The following is a 19,210-nucleotide window of genomic DNA, read 5'->3' as shown; positions in this document are numbered from 1 at the left end:
GAGCTATTAGTAAGGAATACCTGAGGGCTAAATACAAGAAAAACATTAACATTAATGTTAACAATGTTGCATCTCTACCACTCTCCATAATAAAATGATACTGTAAATGTGGTTGACGTAATAATCAATGCACACTATGCTGTACTGTTTGACAAAAAATTGCTGCGAACACCTGTGTTGTGAAGCTGTTGTGTAACTTAGGCGGCTTAAGCCATTCAAATGTATTGACACAGCTCTAGAAGTATTGAGCGCTTTGGTAACCACGTGACCGCACGCACCGCCGCGAGATGACAGGCTTGCAGCAACAGGAGGAGTCTGAGAGAGACCTGTACTGAGCAACAGCGCAAACTCTTTCGGAATATTTTGAACAGCTGAATATTCTATCTCATTATGCAAAAGTAGAGACGATTGTAGACGAAAATGAAGAGAGATTTTATCTTAGTTTTTATTTTAAGCAAAATATTTTAGTCTTGTCCTTTTTCGTCAACAATAATGTATGTTAATTTAGTCTTAGTCAGCGTTTTTGGACATTGGTGCAGTCTCGTCATCGTCTCGTCTTCGTCATGAAAAAAAAGGTTGTTGACGAACATATTTAGTCTCGTCTCGTCTGACGAAATTGACACTATGTTCAATCTTAAAGGGTTAGTTTACCCAAAAATGAAAATTCTGTCATTAATTACTTACCATCATGTCGTTCGACACCCGTTCATCTTCGGAACACAAATGAAGATATTTTAGTTGAAATCTGATGGCTCTGAAAGGTCTCCATTGACACAATGCACTGCACACTCTCAAGACCCATAAAAGGTACTAAAGACGTCGTTACAAAGTCCATCTCACTACAGTGGTTCTACAATAACTTTATGAATCGGCGAGAATAGTTTTTGTGCGCAAAAAAACCCTAAATAACAACTTATATAGTGATGACCGATTTCAAAACACGGCATCATGAAGCTTCGAAGCGTTATGAATCAATGAGTCGAATCAGCAGTTTGGATCGCCAAAGTCACATTATTTCAGCAGTTTGGCGGTTTGACACGCGATCCGAATCATGATTCGACTCACTGATTCATAACGCTTCGAAGCTTCATGATGCCGTGTTTTGAAATCGTCATCACTATATAAGTTGTTATTTAGGGGTTTTTTTGCGCACAAAAACTATTCTCGCCGATTCATGAAGTTATTGTAGAACCACTGTAGTGAGATGGACTTTGTAACGACGTCTTTAGTACCTTTTATGGGTCTTGAGAGTGAACCGTGCATTGTGTCAATGGAGGCCTTTCTGAGCCATCGGATTTCAACTAAAATATCTTCATTTGTGTTCCGAAGATGAACGGAGGTCTTACGGGTGTCGAACGACATGAGGGTAAGTAATTAATGACAGAATTTTCATTTTTGGGTGAACTTACCCTTTAAATTGAGCTTGATAGCCAGACAACTGGGTACCATGACAACAATGCGAGTTATAGTAAGCATGAGCGCTGGCGCCTGCTGACGGCTCGCACTCATCACACACACACCATTTTGAGAAGTCAGGCTCAGTAGAAACAAATGCGACTCTCGTCTTTTTTATAAGGTATATGATAATACAAAAATACTAATAATAAAACCTCCTGAAGTGAATATCGTGTACCGTTGTCATGACAACATTGCTGCTGAGTCAGTGCAGACAAGCTCAGTATTTTGACAGAATAATATGGTTTATTTCTCGCAAAACCTAATAGTATGCCTCCTGAACACTTTCCATAAATGGCGCGCGTCTCACTGTATCATTGCATGATACTTTTGTATAATTTTTGTAATGTTTTAGCCTGGTCGTATTCACTGCCACTATAGGAAGGAGCGCGTGCAGGACTATTTTTTACATTTCTGCTTTTGAAGTCCGAAAAAGATAGAAGGACACTAGAGCATTAGAACAACAGCAGGGTGAGTAAAAGATGGCTTTATTTTCATTTCAGGGTGAACTATCCCTTTAAGTTAAAAGTGAATCTAGTGTTATTATTGCTGGTGCCCTGCCATGAACCCTGACCCCACAGCAAACAGAACCGAACAGAACCGTGGCATCGGTGTATCGTTACACCCCTAATGGCTTAACATTGATTACAAGAAAAAAATCTTCTAGACTCATCTTTCACTTTAATAATAAAAAAAGCTAAAATCAAGAATCCTGAAAAGACAGTTTTCAACATTGATGATAATAAGAATTTTTTCTTGAGCAGCAAATCAGCGTATTAGAATGATTTCTGAAGGATCATGTGACACTGAAGATTAGAGTATAAATGACATTAATAATTCTAAAACCGTTATTTTAAATTCTAATAATATTTCACAATATTATTGTATTGTATTTTTGATCAAATAAAGGCGGCCTTGCATGGGGAGCAGAAGAGACTTCTTTCAAAATCATTAAAAAAGTGTACTGACCCCAAACATTTGAAAAGTAGTGTACATTTTTGTGGTAATCGACAACTTGCTCTTAACTCGTATTGAACCCAGGCTTGAAACCAGACACTGTAGCTATAAACTGCTTAAATCAGTCAATCATTTTATTTAATGGAAAGTGTTTGTGTCGCTGTAAATGAAGAAGTAAAAGCACACGGCATATGTGTGCGATAACTGCTCGGTTTCTTGTAGAAACTGATCGTTTCGGTAGATAAGACCCTTATTCATCGTCTGGTGTCGTTTAAAGCCCTTTGAAGCTGCACTGAAACTGTCATTTGGACCTTGAACCGTTTGGATCCCATTGAAGTCCCTTATATGGAGAAAACCCTGGACTGTTTTCATCCAAAACCTTAATTTCTTTTCGACTGCAGAAAGAAAGACATGGACATCTTGGATGACATGGGGGTGAGTAAATTATCAGCAAAAGTTAATTTAAAAGTGAACTAATCCTTTAACAGCTTGATAAACAAAATAGTAGTAAACTCTTTAAAGGAACACGCCGACTTTTTGGGACTTTAGCTTATTCACCATATCCCCCAGAGTTAGACATTTCCATACATACCACTTGCCCATCTCTCTATTATAGCGATATCTCATCTCTTCTCTGATGATGTGTTTAATGGTGCGAGGGCGGGGCCAGAGCCATAGAAAAAGAGAGTTGCAACACTATTTGATCTCGCCACCACGTGGTCACGTGGTTCATGGAGCTCTCAATAGTTCCAAACAACTCCGTGCTGTCAATCTCTTTGAATAGGATTAAGCATGACAGACAGCAGTTTCACTATATTTACAGCAATTTCTGGTAAATATTAACACAATATGTGCATCGACTTTGACTAGGCTTTACAGTAGCATTTTATTCTGGGGAGAGATAAAGAGATAACGTTAATGTTTTTTTTGTTGAGTGATCTGGTCATTTTATTTGGGTCATGTGAGCACATTATTTTACAGCGTTGAGTGTTGTAGCTTATCACGGGCATTTCTGTTGAAAATAATGACCAGTCATATGTTTAATGTACCAGGAATGAGAATCCATATCGATCAAAACAAGTTTTATACAGTCTCTAAATGCTGAATGAATTTTAGTGCAAGTTTACGTTTCACACAAATCTTCCCTCTATCTACAAATCCTCTCATCATAACAAAGAAAGCACAGAGACGATTTAAATAAAGATTCATTGTGAAATTTAGTCAGAAGTTTTTGTTTTTCATAGCCTTCATAACACTTCAGTACAAATAAAGTAACAAAAATAGATTTTTTGAATGTTATAATAGTGATTTGATGATCTATAAAAATTAATAATAAAAAAAAAGGCTAATGAGCCAATAAGTGTTCCTCTTCCGCCATCTACTGGTTAGTGTTAATTTCTTTTATAATTTAAATGTAAGCGTCCAATTGTTATTTTATGTCTCACATTAGCATACACAACAGCTGAATATAAATGAAAGATTCTAGCATATACAGAATTTAACCCAAGAAAGAAGTTTTAAATAGTGTTTAAAAAAAACGAGACAACCAATTTAATTCAACTCTTTTTATCCAGGCGTTATTCATATTCATTATTCATAGGCGTTATAGGCCTATGTTATTCCTTGAATGGGCTGACTTCATAGAAACGCATTCGACAGAAAGATCTCAGAGAGACTAAAAACTGTTGAAATATGAGTCATGACAGATAGCATCTGGATATATTAGCTGTTGCAGTGCTGCTCACGTTATCAAACTGCAGTTAGAGTCTAACCATATATTATATAAAAATAAACATTAACTATAACTTGCTTCATAAAATACCACTTCTATTAATATTCCTGAGAGGTCAACTAATGCCATAAAATCTCGCAAGTAATTTCATCAATTTGCCAGCGAGTGTGCTTGAGATACACTGAAAAGAATGGGGTTCAATGCTGGAACTATTGGTTGTTTGGAACTATTGGCCGCTCCGTGACACGCTTTACTTCCGCATTCCTCAGTTCCTATAGAAGTCTATGGGAGTGTCGTAACTCTGTTTTTCAACGGCTCTGGGCGGGGCAACCTGTCACTTAAATGAGATCCACTAATAGCAAACCACAACCATCCAATCAATTCCCCAGACAAAATCAAATCCCGCCTTATGTTTTTTTTTAATGTTTCACTCGATATACTTTACGTCATAACAGTAAAGAAAAGACTACATGACGACTTTTAAAGGATGAATCGCTGGCAATAATAAGGCTTTTGGTAACAGAAACGGGTGCATTCAAAGTCAGTTTATTTGTGTTATTTTATCCACTGTTGTTGAGATCCTGTAATACATCATTATTCAGATGTGCACCATGGTCATTTCAGGTTATCGCATGCTGCTTTTTTGTGTGTGTACAGCAGATGATGCCGTCTGATGTTGTTCAGATTGAATGTCTTGCTGTTTATGTTTTGGCACATTCATGAAAGGTCATGCTGTCATGTGATGCTGAACGCGGTTTATGTATTTTATAATCCAAATATGTTTTGATTTTTCAGCTATTGTCTTGCTACTTTAGATCAATCTTTCTGTCTAAAGCAATTTTTTGATTATTTTCAAAGAATGTCATTCTCTCATATATTAGTTTATCTAGATTTTATTTATATAGAAATTTGTTATAGCTTAATAGAGCACAGCATTTTCTAGAATAAGTTCTACATTGAATATGGTGACATAAAAAAGATTATATATCTTAAAATAATGGCAAGAATTTGGAGTTGTTTGCTACACAGAAAAAAGCCAATAATGGACATTAATTCAAAAAATGTTTTGTTAATTGACCGTTCGCACAGATCCGCCCCCTTTAGTTACTGTTGCTATGTCTGACAAGCCGTGCTCTCACACCACACACACTTTCTCACGCAGTGAAAAACACATTGCAGAACAAAGAGGATACTGACAACACACTGACAGACAGACAGGACAGAGCAGGTTACTTTTAATATTAAAACAACTCCAAATATTTTACTTTTTTTTAAAGAAATGTAAACAATAAATACCATTTTGTGGCTCTTTAATGTGTGGTGACAGGTCGTTGTAGTGCCTCAGTTAAAGCTGCTCCGGAACCGATCATCTCTTCCATCTAGTTAATTTATAGTATCAAATAAAAATAAATGAACTTCAGAAGGAATGTTGTTTCAACCGCGGAAAGACGTCAGTACACACTGTTAAAGGAACACTCACACTCAACGCTCATTTTCCAACTCCCCTACAGTTAAACTGTTGAGTTTTACAATTTTCGAATCCATTCTAGAGTTTAGATTCTCTGCCGCGGGCCGGGTCGGGCCGATATTTCCCGGCACTATCCTCGGGCCGGGCCCTTGATCAAGCGTTTGTGTTTTTTTATTCATTACTTTATTAGCCTAATTGGGTAGGCAGAAAGCTATGCCATAATCAGAAATAATATATATTTTTAGCAAAGTAAGAACTAAAACTACAACTAAGAAACAAATGTGTACAAAGTAGCTCAAGTCAGGATTAGTCTAAAATGCGTGTTAAACTCACAGCACACGCAGTGATGGAGCGCGCAGGACCGCTCTGAGACGCCAGTCATGAGCTCGCGTGAACACTGCGCATTGCTTAACTAGTCTATTTCTTTTCGTTTCAAATTGTTTCGTTTAAAAGTGGACATTTCAAGTTTTCTATACGCATATTTATCATGTTTGTGAAGTAAGTAGCCTTCTGAGTTTCGGTTTATTTATGAGACGCGCTCTAGTTCATGTGCAATGAAAGTGATCGCTCCGGCGCCTTCATGTCACGATTATTTTCTGCTATAGTCTTCTTATTTATTAAATCCAGGCAATTGGCTTATAAAAACCTGATTAAAATTCACTTTAAAGAAAGGCTTTCTACAAAACAAAACTTAATATTAAACAAAATATAACCACCAAAATAATTTCTAACCCACTAGCATCTTTGCACTTATCATAATCAGATGAAATTTAGAAGTAAAAAGCATTAGGCTATATTATTTAAACATAAATATGAAAAAAAAACATTGTTTAATGTAGGCCTATAGTAGGCTACAGTAAAGATAAATGTCATGTTTGAGCTGGATTTGAGCGAACATCATTTTAACCGGTGAGCGCTTCATGAGCGCGCGCCTGCATTGAGCGAATTATTGAGCTGAGCGTCACACCGGTCCGCTTTACTCATTATGCTCGTTCTCGTCAGAACGCCCACGTATTAAAAAATGGTCGGGTTTAAATCTGGCTCGGGCTCATAATTACAGTTAATGTTTCTGGCCGGGCCGGGCTCGGACACAACGTGCACAGGCTTGGGTAGGGGCGGGCTTGATTTTATAGCCCGATCTAAGCTCTAATCCATTCAGCCGATCTTCGAGTCTGGCGTAAAGTAGCACTTTTAGCATAGCTTAGCATAGATCATTGAATCTGATTAGACCGTTAGCATCTTGCTCAAAAAAATACAAATTTTCCTATTTTACACGATGTAACTAGAGAAGAGTCAAGTTTTAAATAGGAAAAATATCGAAACTCTTTGTTCATTTTTTGAGCGAGATGCTAACGGTCTAATCAGATTCAATGATCTGTGCTAAGCTATGCTAAAAGTGCTACCGCCAGACCCGTAAATCGGCTGAATGGATTTGAAAACGGTAAAACTCAACTGTTTAACTTTAGGGGAGTTGGAAAATGAGCCTGTTTTCAAAAAAAGTGGAGTGTTCCTTTAAGTACACCGACGTTAATCTACGAACTGTCTTGATTGCTTTGTCGGACAAAAATGGCAAATTCGGCGGATGGTGAATTTTGATTGGTCAGAACGCCTGTCATTCAAACCCCCGATGAAGGGTGAATTGTAATTAAGCTCAAATAAAATATAAATGACAATTAGAAATATTGCCTTGGCATCGTACAAAAATATAATAATGAAAAAAAAAATGTAGTTTTACTAAATTACTAAAATGACTAAAAATAAAACTCAAATAAAGATTTAATGCTAAAATGAAAAGATTGTAAACATCAATAACGAATAAAAGTGACACAAACTCTTAAATTCTGTCATTTACTCACTGTTAATTTGTTCCAAACCTGTATGAGTTTCTTTGCTCTGCTGAACACAAAAGAAGAAATTTTGAAGAATATAGGTAACCAAACAAGAACTATCTCTTTAATTAAACTTGTTGGTTTTTCATATGACATGGTGTAGGTAAAGATACTTTTTTTCCCGATTTCCATCACTTTCCTTCAGAGTGTTCACCAGCCATTCATTGTTTTGTTTTGTTTTTTAGATTATTTAGTGTTGTCTTGGAAGTTTTGACCAAAGATGGGGAGAAGAAGGAGGTTGTTGGAGATCATGCGGCCGCGCACGGCCACGGAGGGAAACCAGGAGGTTTCGACGTCAAAGCCCTCAGAGCCTTTCGAGTGCTGCGCCCGCTTCGCCTGGTCTCAGGAGTGCCCAGTGAGTTAAAAAAACAACATTTGTTTTAGATTTAATAACCCTAAGTGGTAAATATGTATATTTTATTTTAGATCTTTATAATGGCAGTGGTTTAATTAGTGTGCTGATAACATGTTTAGCATTCAGTCATGATATTCAGTCATCAGACCGCTGTTCTTCTCAACAACTTTTCAGTAGGATGAATCTTGACCTATTCTGACCAATTCCGTCTGGTCTAAAAATGATGTTATACAACCAAACACACAAATTATAAACGCTCCATGAAAAGTGTGATCAAACTGATTACTTATTCAAGGTTTAAATGGATAGTTCACCCAAAGATGAAAAGTCTGTCATTTAATAATTCAATGTCTTTCTAAACCCGTAAGACTTTCGTTCATCTTCGGAACACAAATTAAGATATTTTTAATAAAAGCGATTTCTGTCCCTCCATAGGCAGATGCACAACTACCACTGAACGTTTCAAAACGTTCATAAAGAGATCGCAAAACTAATCCATATAACCTGAGTGGTTTAGTACATATTTTCTGTAGAGACATGATCGCTTTATATGATGAACAGATTTAATTCGGGCTTTCATCAACACACACATCAGTTGTGGTAAACGGAAGCTCAAGCATGTTCGCTTGATGTTTGAGAACCAATGAGGTTCATTCTCGTGTTACGCAGCACGTTTGAGTCTCCGCAAGAACCAATGAGGTTTGTTCTTGTGTGTCAAGCAGGTCCGTTGAGCTTCGTTGATTATGTTCGCTGATCAATGTTAATATGTGAATAAAAGCCTAAATTAAATCTGTTCATCATATAAAGCGATCGTGTAGCATCAAAATGGTAGTTGCATAGCTGTTTATGGTACAGAAAGCTCTCAGATTTAATCATAAATATCTTCATTTGTGTTCTGAAGATGAACGAAAGTCTTACGGGTTTGGAACGACATGATGGTGAGTAATTAATGACAGAATTTTCTTTTTTTGGGTGATATATCTATTTAATATAGATTTGCCAACTAGTCGTTCAGGCATTGCACTGAAAATATGTAGTTTGCAAAACACTAATAATGAGGCAGTTTGACAGCTTCCCCTTCTGAGCGCCTAGAGCACCGGACCCCCGCAGAGGGGTGGATGTTGGGTGAGAGATGCCGCATGATGTGGCCATATGGCAGGAAAAGCACAGCATTCCTTGCTGCATCCCCTCAGGATCGTTCTCTGAGAACAAGCTGTCAAACTCAATGCCCTAAAGATACTAGTGTGTGTGTGTGTGTGTGTGTGCCTGTGTGTATGCAATAGGAATGAACACTCAAACGCTGTGGATGAGTACACGAATACGTTTGCGTATCCTCAGGTTTACAGGTGGTGCTGAACTCCATCATTAAAGCCATGGTTCCTCTCCTCCACATCGCCCTGCTGGTTCTGTTCGTCATCATCATCTACGCCATCATCGGTTTGGAGCTTTTCATTGGGAAAATGCACGCGACCTGTTATTATCGAGGGACAGGTTTGTTAAACCTCTGTGCTTTACATGAATGTTGGTAGGTTTCGTCTCTTCTGCTCACCAAGGCTTCTTAATGTGTCTGAGGTTGTTGATTTCTTCCATAGTTTCCATATTTTCCGAGTTGATTCCCGTAATGTAGGATTAATATTTTCAACAAATTGAGATTCATAGGAATTTATTTATTGCAAGTGTTTATAGCTATTATACTTATTTATATTGGATCTTCTCCTCTCTCTGCAGAGATAATAGAGGACGAACCTGCGCCGTGTGCGATCAACAATCATGGCCGCACATGTTCCCTTAATGGTACCGTGTGTAGGGAGGGCTGGCACGGCCCCAACGGAGGCATCACAAACTTTGACAACTTCATGTTTGCCATGCTCACTGTGTTTCAGTGCATTACCATGGAGGGCTGGACGGATGTACTCTACTGGGTTAGTATTAGCATGTTACTTCCCCTCGCGTCCTAGTTAGCACGTCTACTTGTTAGCGTATAATGAATGTTAGTTAATAATTACATTTGTATAAAGAGGATGAAGTGCTCATACAGTCATTACTGTTTTGAGGAGAGTGTGAGATGCTCAAACTAGCAGCCCACACACTGAAGCAGGAACTCAAGGGTCTGTGACTGACCAGTGTGCTCTGATGAGATCCACCCACCTTTCACATCATCCTCTGGAATATGTTTCCTCCATTTCATCACAGCACACGGTTCGTTTACAGCTGCATAAACTCCAGATAGATTACCAGCTTAGATTTCCTGTGAATCAAAAAAATCGTAGTAACTGTTTTTAAACATTGTTATAGATTTTTAAAAAGCCAAATTTTCCTTTGAACCACCCTAGACACTGAGGAAGTGTCTACGCAATATTTAGTTTAGTGTTTACTCGCTATGGGTTTTTCCTAAGGTAAATTCCTGCTTTTGTATTGCTGCTTATTTGACATGCTCAAATTCAACAAATAATTGAACATATAAATACTGTGCAATGCAGCATGCAAGTTAATGAGAAAAAACAATGTTTTTTATGTGATATATATATATATATATATATATATACACATATATGTATATTATTTATGTACACCGATCAGGCATAACATTATGAGGTCAAGTGAATAACACTGATTATTTCTTCATCACGGCACCTGTTAGTGGGTGGGATATATTAGGCAGCAAGTCTACATTTTGACCATTTCTCAATACCATGTACGCAAACTTCTGACTTGTGTCCTTGGTAGTTCAGACTCGCCTGGTTCAACTCAGGAGAACGAACCTCCTCGGGAGGACACGAGTCAGGTGATTCTGGAAATGGAACAGCAGCGTTCTTGATAGCGTCACCCAGCTCGCTCTGGCTACTCCAGTTATCTCTGAATGTTTATTTTAGGCTACAGCAAAACGAAATATGTCATAAAACACCACTCTGCCTCTTTTCATTTTCATTTTAAAAAATCTTAAACATATTAATAGCCACACAAATGTGGTTCAGGCAACGTGTATCTTCACTGCGTGTTTATTTATAACGAAACGAAATATAAAACACAACCCTGCCTCTTTTTGTTTACATAGAAAAAAAAATGAAACATATTAATATGTGGTTCAGACAATAAGTGTGCATATATATATGATTATCACTGTAATAACATCAAATATGACATAAAACACAACCCAGTCTCTTTTTGTTAAATGTCAGCTTATGTGTGATCAATAATAGCCATTATAAAAGTATAAGTAAATGTTATACAAGAAATAAAGCAAACAATTAATTCAAACAAAGTCAGTGGTAAAGTTAAATAGCCTAAAAATATAAAGTAATGAAACTTCACTTTGCCCTCAGCCAAAACGATTTGCCAGGGAACAAATTATAGATTCATGAGACCAACGATTGCCCCGTTAGATCTACACAAGACGAATTATATCTCGTGTTTAACCACTACAGAGACATCCGAGCCAGCGGCAGACGTCAGAAGGACTACCCGAGGAAAGGCTGCTCACTGCGGGATAATGAGCGCTGAGCGCCCGGTGATCACCTGGATCTGGAACTCCAAAAACGGCAGATCAAATGTTCAAATAGGCGCTCTCTTTATAAATAAACCACAGATTTGAGCTTTAAAGTATATTCTCGCCTGAAAAAATCTTAAAACTAAATTTCGTGACACAACAACAGTAGTATTTTTAAATTACGCTGGGTTACGCGGGGTCCGCTATTGACGCTTGCTTGTTGGTGCGGGATACCTGTCTTTCTCAAGTCCTCACAAGTCTCCTCTCGATGCATCCTCGATAAAAGGGGCGGATCAAGAACCCATCCAGGGATTTGAACTGTACTTGGCTAGAACTTTGAAATGGAACAGTACTCGGGCAGTGACTTGAGTCCACACAAACACATAAGTACAGACAAGAACGCATATTGAGAAACGGCCTTTGTCTTCAAAGTTGATGTGTTAGAAGCAGGAAAATGGGCAAGCGTAAGGATTTGAGCGAGTTTGACAAGGGCCAAATTGTGATGGCTAGACGACTGGATCAGAGCATCTCCAAAAACTGCAGCTCTTGTGGGGTGTTCCCGCTCTGCAGTGGTCAGTGTCTATCGAAAGTGCTCCAAGGAAGGAACAGTGGTGAACCGGCAACAGGGTCATGGGGGGCCAAGACTCATTAATGCACGTGTGGAGCGAAGGCTGGCCTGTGTGGTCCGATCAAACAGACGAGCTACTGGAGCTCAAATTGCTCAAGAAGTTAATGCTGGTCCTGATTGAAATGTGTCAGAATACACAGATTCCAAATCCCCTGATCTCAATCCAGTTGAGCATCTGAACAAACAAGTCAGATCCATGGAGGCCCCACCTCGCAACTTACAGGGACTTAAAGGATCTGCTGCTAGCATCTTGGTGCCAGATACCACAGCACACCTTCAGGGGTCTTATGGAGTTCATGCCTCGACGGGTCAGGAAGGGGGTCATAATGTTATGCATGATCGATGTATATTATAAAATGTGTATGTTAGTTAATTTACAGTGTTTTGGTCCGATTTTTTTTCTGTATCTATCATACGAAAATGCCTGACAGGGTCTCTGAAACATCATGACAGTGTGTGTGGGATTTCTCCTTTATCTTTCCTTTATATTGACTTCATCCTACACTCACATTTCTTATTAGAAGTTAAACTTGTGAAAGTCTTCTGGTATTTCTTGTCTCAACATGTCTCAACTGAAATCCAGATTGATTTTGAGCAGAACGTCTTCTCTGGACCTGTTTTTAAGCCTCCTCTCACAGTTTCATACTTTCATTCTTTCATTTTCTCTTTCTCCCCACCTCTTTTCCTCCTCTTCCTCGTTCTCTTCCTCTCTACTCTCAGATGAATGATGCTATGGGGTTGGAGCTGCCCTGGGTGTACTTTGTGAGCTTGGTCATCTTCGGCTCTTTCTTCGTCTTGAACCTGGTTCTGGGTGTGTTGAGCGGGTGAGCAGCTCCTCTTTTCTCTTCACTACGCCCCCCTGGTATCCATTTCCTTTTTTTTCTCTGTCTCTCTCCCAAGACTAAACTCCATCTATGGAGTTTCTCTCAGCTCAATGTAGTCTCTCTCTGGGTTAACCGTCCTGTTTGGGCCCTTATAGGTGAATGACGCCATTGGCTGGGAGACGCCGTGGATCTACTTTGTTAGTCTGATCATTCTGGGCTCATTCTTTGTGTTGAATCTTGTGCTGGGTGTTCTCAGTGGGTAAGAGAATGAGATTGGCTGTGTGCTGTGGAGATTGCAGTGAATTTCTTCTGCCAGAGTTTTTCTTGCATGGGGTTGAGCATGAAGTTTGAAAATAGACCTGATCATGGATAAATACTACAGTCATGGACAAAAATTGCAATTCTGGTTATTTGTCTTAAAACTAGGATGGATTCAGGAAAACTGGGCAACGTTTTGTTACATCAGTATTAAAGGGTTAGTTCACCCAAAAATGAAAATTATGTCATTAATGACTCACCCTCATGTCGTTCGACACCTGTAAGATCTCCGTTCATCTTCGGAACACAGTTTAAGATATTTAAGAGCTTTCTGCCCCTCCATTGAAAATGTATGTACAGTATAGACGGTTTCAACGGCAACAACATAAACACATGTTACTGCGCATGCGCGCTTTTGTGGCCCAAATTTAACTTCCGGTAGACGTCCGCAAAGAATCAATAACAACAGAGGCTGCATTATCTTTCTTATGCGCTATCATCTTTCACTTTAATTGAGCAACATAATCTTAATTTACATGTTTTTATTGTTTCAGCATGTTTATTATAAATAATCTCCCATTTCTGTCTGCAATATAGAGTGGGGGAAACGCCCCCCCCTTAAACATGTTATTCCGATGCAATGCATGATTGAAGCATTTATAGATACTGTACAGAAAACGGCATTACACGGTCCTTAAAGGGTTAGTTCACCCGACTTATATAGTGATGACGATTTCAAAACACGGCCTCATGAAGCTTCGAAGCGTTATGAATCAGTGAGTCGAATCATGATTCGGATCATGTGTCAAACCGCCAAACTGCTGAAATTTGGCGATCCAAACTGCTGAACGACTCACTGATTCATAACGCTTCGAAGCTTCATGAGGCAGTGTTTTGAAATCGTCATCACTATATAAGTCGTTATTTAGGGTTTTTTGCGCACAAAAACTATTCTCGCCGATTCATAAAGTTATTGTAGAACCACTGTAGAGAGATGGACTTTGTAACGACGTCTTTAGTACCTTTTAAGGGTCTTGAGAGTGTAAAGTGCATTGTGCCAATGGAGGCCTTTCAGAGCCATCAGATTTCAACTAAAATATCTTCATTTGTGTTCCGAAGATGAACGGAGGTCTTACGGGTGTCGAACGACATGAGGGTAAGTAATTAACGACAGAATTTTCATTTTTGGGTGAACTAACCCTTTAAGGGCCGTGTAATGCCGTTTTCTGTACAGTATCTATAAATGCTTGCGCGCTCGCCTTCAATCATGCAATGCATCTGAGTACATGTTTCTTTGTTTCATAACATAAGATTAATGTTGGGAAAGTTAACTTGTAGATAAAGGACCCTATTTGAGATTGATTGTATATGAATGCATCACAAAAAATCCCATGCTCTATAGGCACTGCCATTAATAGAGGACAAAGCGAAAGTTGTTTTGCACTCCGTGATAAAGGCACATTTAAATATTTTGCGGGAAACATAAATCCGATCAGTTATCCAGATGGCGACCACTTGATGTGAACAAATGTAAACTCGCCGTGTCCTGATTGACTGATGATCACGGTGCTCGCATGTTAATGCCAAGTGTAAACGCAGCCAGAATAAGAGACCTCTAGAGTAGATTATTTCTGATAACAAGCAAAATAAATAGCAAGTAAATTACATTAGACATACAGTCTAAGTTACATTAGACGCTGCTCTCATATGCTGGATATTTATGAAGCGTTTAAGGCTTTTTGGTGACGCTGCTGACGTGTTATCTGGTGCGGTCGAGCTTTGTTTACTGTGCGTCGACACCGCCGCCGGTAAGAGCGTCAAAGTGGCCGGAAGTCATTCATTTTCAATGAAAGCCGGCGGCGAGCTCCGGCGAGAGCGGCGTGACGTGTCTTGGACGATTTGGGCGTCGAGGAGAGTTGAAATCAGCTCAACTTTATGGTAATGAGCTATGACGCGGTTCGGCCGCAACCGGGCGGCAACCAATCAGAATGTAGAAGTGCTCCGCTTGAGAGGATTCCAGAGAACGCTGTTCTGGAAACTTTGGTTCCGACCACATTAGTTCCCAAGCAAAATGGAGGAGAGGTTGATCATTGCGGTGGCGGGTTTGATAAGAAGGCACGCGACACTATTTATAGGCAACATTTTCGCTCTAGAACGCTTGTTTTTCAGTGGGAATACAATTAATTTGCTCAGAACAACACCGATGTGCCCAATTGCATTAATCCTGAACTTCAACCAGGACAGTTATGAACGCACAGTTACAGTCTGGGTGCGTCTCAATCAGCTCCCTAGTTCAGTAGTCAGGGCACTGATCAGGGAGTCGGCCCATTGACTTGTGTTCTGATCAGTGCCCAGACTACTGAACTAGGGAGCTGATTGAGACGCACCCTCTGAGGGAGCTCGGGTGTACCAGATAACACATCAGCAGCGTCACTGCGGAGTCGTGAACGCGGATTGACAACAGAACTGGAAGAGAAGACAATGCTGAATAAAGTCGTAGTTTTTGTTATTTTTGGACCAAAAGGTTTTTTCGATGCCTCAAAAAATTCTAACTAACCCACTGATGTCACATGGACTACTTTGATGATGTTTTTATTACCTTTCTGGACATAGACAGAACACCGTACATACATTTTCAATGGAGGGACACAAAGCTCTCGGACTAAATCTAAAATATCTTAAACTCTGTTCCGAAGATGAATCTTACGGGTGTGGAACGACATGGTGATTCATTAATGACATAATTTTCATTTTTGGGTGAACTAACCCTTTAATAATAATGATTAGGGGTGTGACGAGACACTTAGCTCAATTTATGACAGTAGCAGATCGGTATTGTTTCTAAAGCTTAAAACCATATAAAAACTCAACTGTCTTGTATTTTATGATGGTCCTTCTATTATAAACGGTACGATATGAAATTTTACTAGTACCGGTACTTTAAGAATGTATTTATTTGCGTCGATGTGTGACAGCAGGTGTCAGGACGTCCTGGGTTTTTTCAGATCTTTCAATCTAATGGACAAAATAAGCTTGTGCAATTTACATATGATTATGCCTGGAGACGATGGAAAAACACAGAGAGCAGCAGCTTTCATTTCTGCTCCGATAGCCGAAACACCACGCCGAACGCTGTGAGTGTGTGTTAGAAATCAGGAATGTGAGAGAACATTGCGCTTGGTACGTTTTTTGTCTTCAAATCAAACTTGGGTCTCCAGCTGACAAAGTTTAAATCCCGCCTGGCTAGCGCGCTTCCCATAATGTTTACACGTTAGGTCAGTAGACTGTCTTTTGTGGCTGTTCGAACACATTCGACCACATGAGCGTTTACACCAGGGGTCTTAAACTCATTTTACCTGGGGGCCGCTGGAGGTAGACTCTGGGTCAGGCTGGGCCGCATCAAGTATTCCACATAAAAAGTGTTTCAAGTATTCCAAAAAAAGTATTCCTTCTCAATCTTTATTATTAACAGTTCTTCAACATGAATGTTTCTTTTGAACATTAACTGTTCCTCTGAATTTCAACTAAATATAGCCTATAGAAATTAAATCATGTAATATGAAATAATGAATGATTTTAATTTTATTTTAAATAACAGACTAATTCACAGCAAGGCTGTAAACTCAAACTGAACAGTGAGCGAAATTCTAGGTCTAATTCTAGTTGGGAAATAATCTTTTTGGGACTATTTGTAAACAATATTTGCATTAATTTGCGTCAAATATATTATTAGTCCCGGTATTCTTCGCATGAGTGAGTGAGTGAATAAATACATAGATCCGCAAAAGACTTTTCGAATTCTCTAGTGGTCTGGTGGTAGAATTATTGTCAACCGTGTCAAAGGCTCCGGGTTCTAATCCGCTCTCATATAGTTTTTAACCCTAATGTTCATCAATGATTGTATAATAAGACCATGGACACGTTTGCATTTAGTTTTGTGATTTCACTGGAAAGAATAGAGTCTCTCTCCGCAACGGCATTAAGCGATAGATTGACGCGCTCGTCTGTGTGTGAAGACTGAGCAGTGTGCACGAGCCAAAAGAGAACGTAAACCCCGCCTACTTTGATTTGATTGGCCATCTCAATCATTTTGACATTGACGAGCGCTGTTAGACCACATTCGTTTCAACTGTCTGATCAGCTTCGTTCGTTCGTTCCTGTCAATCATGCCGTGTCAACCAATTATACTGCACGAGGGAGGGGCGAGCCAACTCTCTCTCTCACACACACACACACACACACACACAAAGAAGGCAGCAAGTGCTGCACAATACAACGACTCAGCAAAAAGGTGCTTTTCAGAGCAACGCGCGGGCCGCACTAACACTAAACTTTGATGTCAAGAAGGGGGCCACAAAATATCATCCTATGGGCTTCAATTGGCCCGCAGGCTGCAAGTTTGAGACCCCTGGTTTACACTATGAGAGCGAATCCGATCTCTTTCAATCCGAAAGAGGGAACACATTTTGCCTGTTCTGGCTTCACTTCACCGGTTGAATACCGTGTTACAGTTAAGGTTTTAGTGTATGTGGATAAGGGGTTAAATGGGCAGGCTCCACAATATATCACAGATTTGCACCGGAAATGTTCTAGGCCCTTAAGGTCTGTCAACAGGCCTGATGCTGACAGTGCCGCGGTCTCGTTTGAAGTGAAAAGGAGATTGTGCCGTTTCTGGTGCTGCTCCACGCCTGTGGAATGATCTGCCGGTCCACATTAGGCTCTCTTCCAATGTTGAAAGATTCAAATCTGCACTAAAGACATATCTTTTTCGTCTAGTTTTCGGATCAATGTAATCTTATTAATTTGTGTCCTCCTGTCAGTTTATGTATTTTATTGTATTATATTACTTTTTTATGTAAGATGAAGTTTATGTACTTCATTGTCCAAAGTGGTAGATTGTACAGCACTTTGGTCAGCAGTGGCTGTTTTAAATGTGCTTTGGAAATAAAAATGCCTTGCCTAATGTGTTTTCGACTACCTCTGGAAGTGTTCGGAAGTGGACAAGTTCAAAACATTGTCCACTTGTGATCTGATCGACCAAAAAGCATCTTAATACCAGGTGTAAACAGGGCCTTTATTCATTATAAATTGGCGACATTATGGATCCATCTGCTTGGGGTTTCTGCAATCCTTTTTTCCATGACTGTATTTTCTAGAGTTAAAAACAACAAACAGGTTTCAGGTGTTTTCTGAAGTGTTGTGTGCTGTGAGATGATTTCACGTCTGCCGGGTTGAATCGTGCTAAGCTGATGACATTATTAAGAAAAACGTCCCAAGGACAGAATGAAAAACTATGAGAGAGGAAGTGATTCAGAGCAATGAAAGTCAAGAAGGGGAAAGGAAACTGTTTAGACTAAAGGACAATAACTAGGGCAAAGCAAGTGAATGATGCTCATTTAGCACAAACACTTGCTTTTTAGGGGGAAAAAAACCCATTAGTCATTAGGATGATTCAGCAATTCAGCACTTTAATACACTACCTTTCAGAAGTTTGGGGTCTGACATTTTTTATGCTCACCAAGGCAGCATTTATTTGATCTAAAATACAATAAAACACAGTAATATTGTAAAATAACTCTACTATTTGAATATATTGCAAAATGTAATGTATTCCTGTGATCAAAGCTGAATTTTCAGCATCATTACTCCAGTCAGTTCAATGGAGATCTTTTGTAACATTATGAAAGTCTTTTACTGTCATTTTTGATCAATTTAAATCATCCTTCCTGAATAAATGTATTACTCTTTTGAACGATATAGGTTGATGTTACCAGTAACAATGCAGAACATTGTTCATCATATCTTACATTGTACATCAGTTTTTGGGTTCTTAATTTATGGTTGAACCTTAAACTGGATATAGGGTTTAGTTAGAAAGAGGCAAAAGAAACTTGTCAGGAGAAACAGGAGGCGAGGAGAAAGGCGGTGTAGCCAGAGAAGGGAAGGGCAGATAGAGGTGAGAAAGGAGATCTGATCCAGACAGGTGACTCAATTTGATATGGTTATTTCGTTTTTTTACATCAGAAAGACAACATCACCTTCATTTCCTTCAGAGGAGGGCACAGATTTTCTGACCCCCTCAGGAAGGGCGAAATTAATCTGCTTCATGTGTCCGTTAGTCCTACAAGTGATTTCTAAGAGCCGCAGGGTTATTAAT

The 19,210-nt window shown here is 39.2% G+C and overlaps 1 protein-coding gene across 1 annotated transcript in view; it reads left to right on the top strand.

Moving 5' to 3' along the window:
• The window catches only part of cacna1da (calcium channel, voltage-dependent, L type, alpha 1D subunit, a), a 152,274-nt gene that overhangs the window by 48,849 nt on the left and 84,215 nt on the right, over positions 1–19,210 (top strand). Inside the window, exons 5-8 of the mRNA XM_079845004.1 lie at positions 7,687–7,856; positions 9,195–9,347; positions 9,585–9,778; positions 12,692–12,795. Coding sequence (XP_079701130.1) covers positions 7,687–7,856; positions 9,195–9,347; positions 9,585–9,778; positions 12,692–12,795 — 621 coding nt within the window. The remainder of the gene's footprint in view (positions 1–7,686; positions 7,857–9,194; positions 9,348–9,584; positions 9,779–12,691; positions 12,796–19,210) is intronic.

The sequence above is a fragment of the Gobio gobio genome, assembly GCF_949357685.1.
Source record: "Gobio gobio genome assembly, chromosome: 19".
In the NCBI taxonomy this organism is placed as follows: domain Eukaryota; kingdom Metazoa; phylum Chordata; class Actinopteri; order Cypriniformes; family Gobionidae; genus Gobio; species Gobio gobio.
Note: the sequence above shows the minus strand (reverse complement) of the source record. Positions and strands in the feature narration are given on the sequence as shown.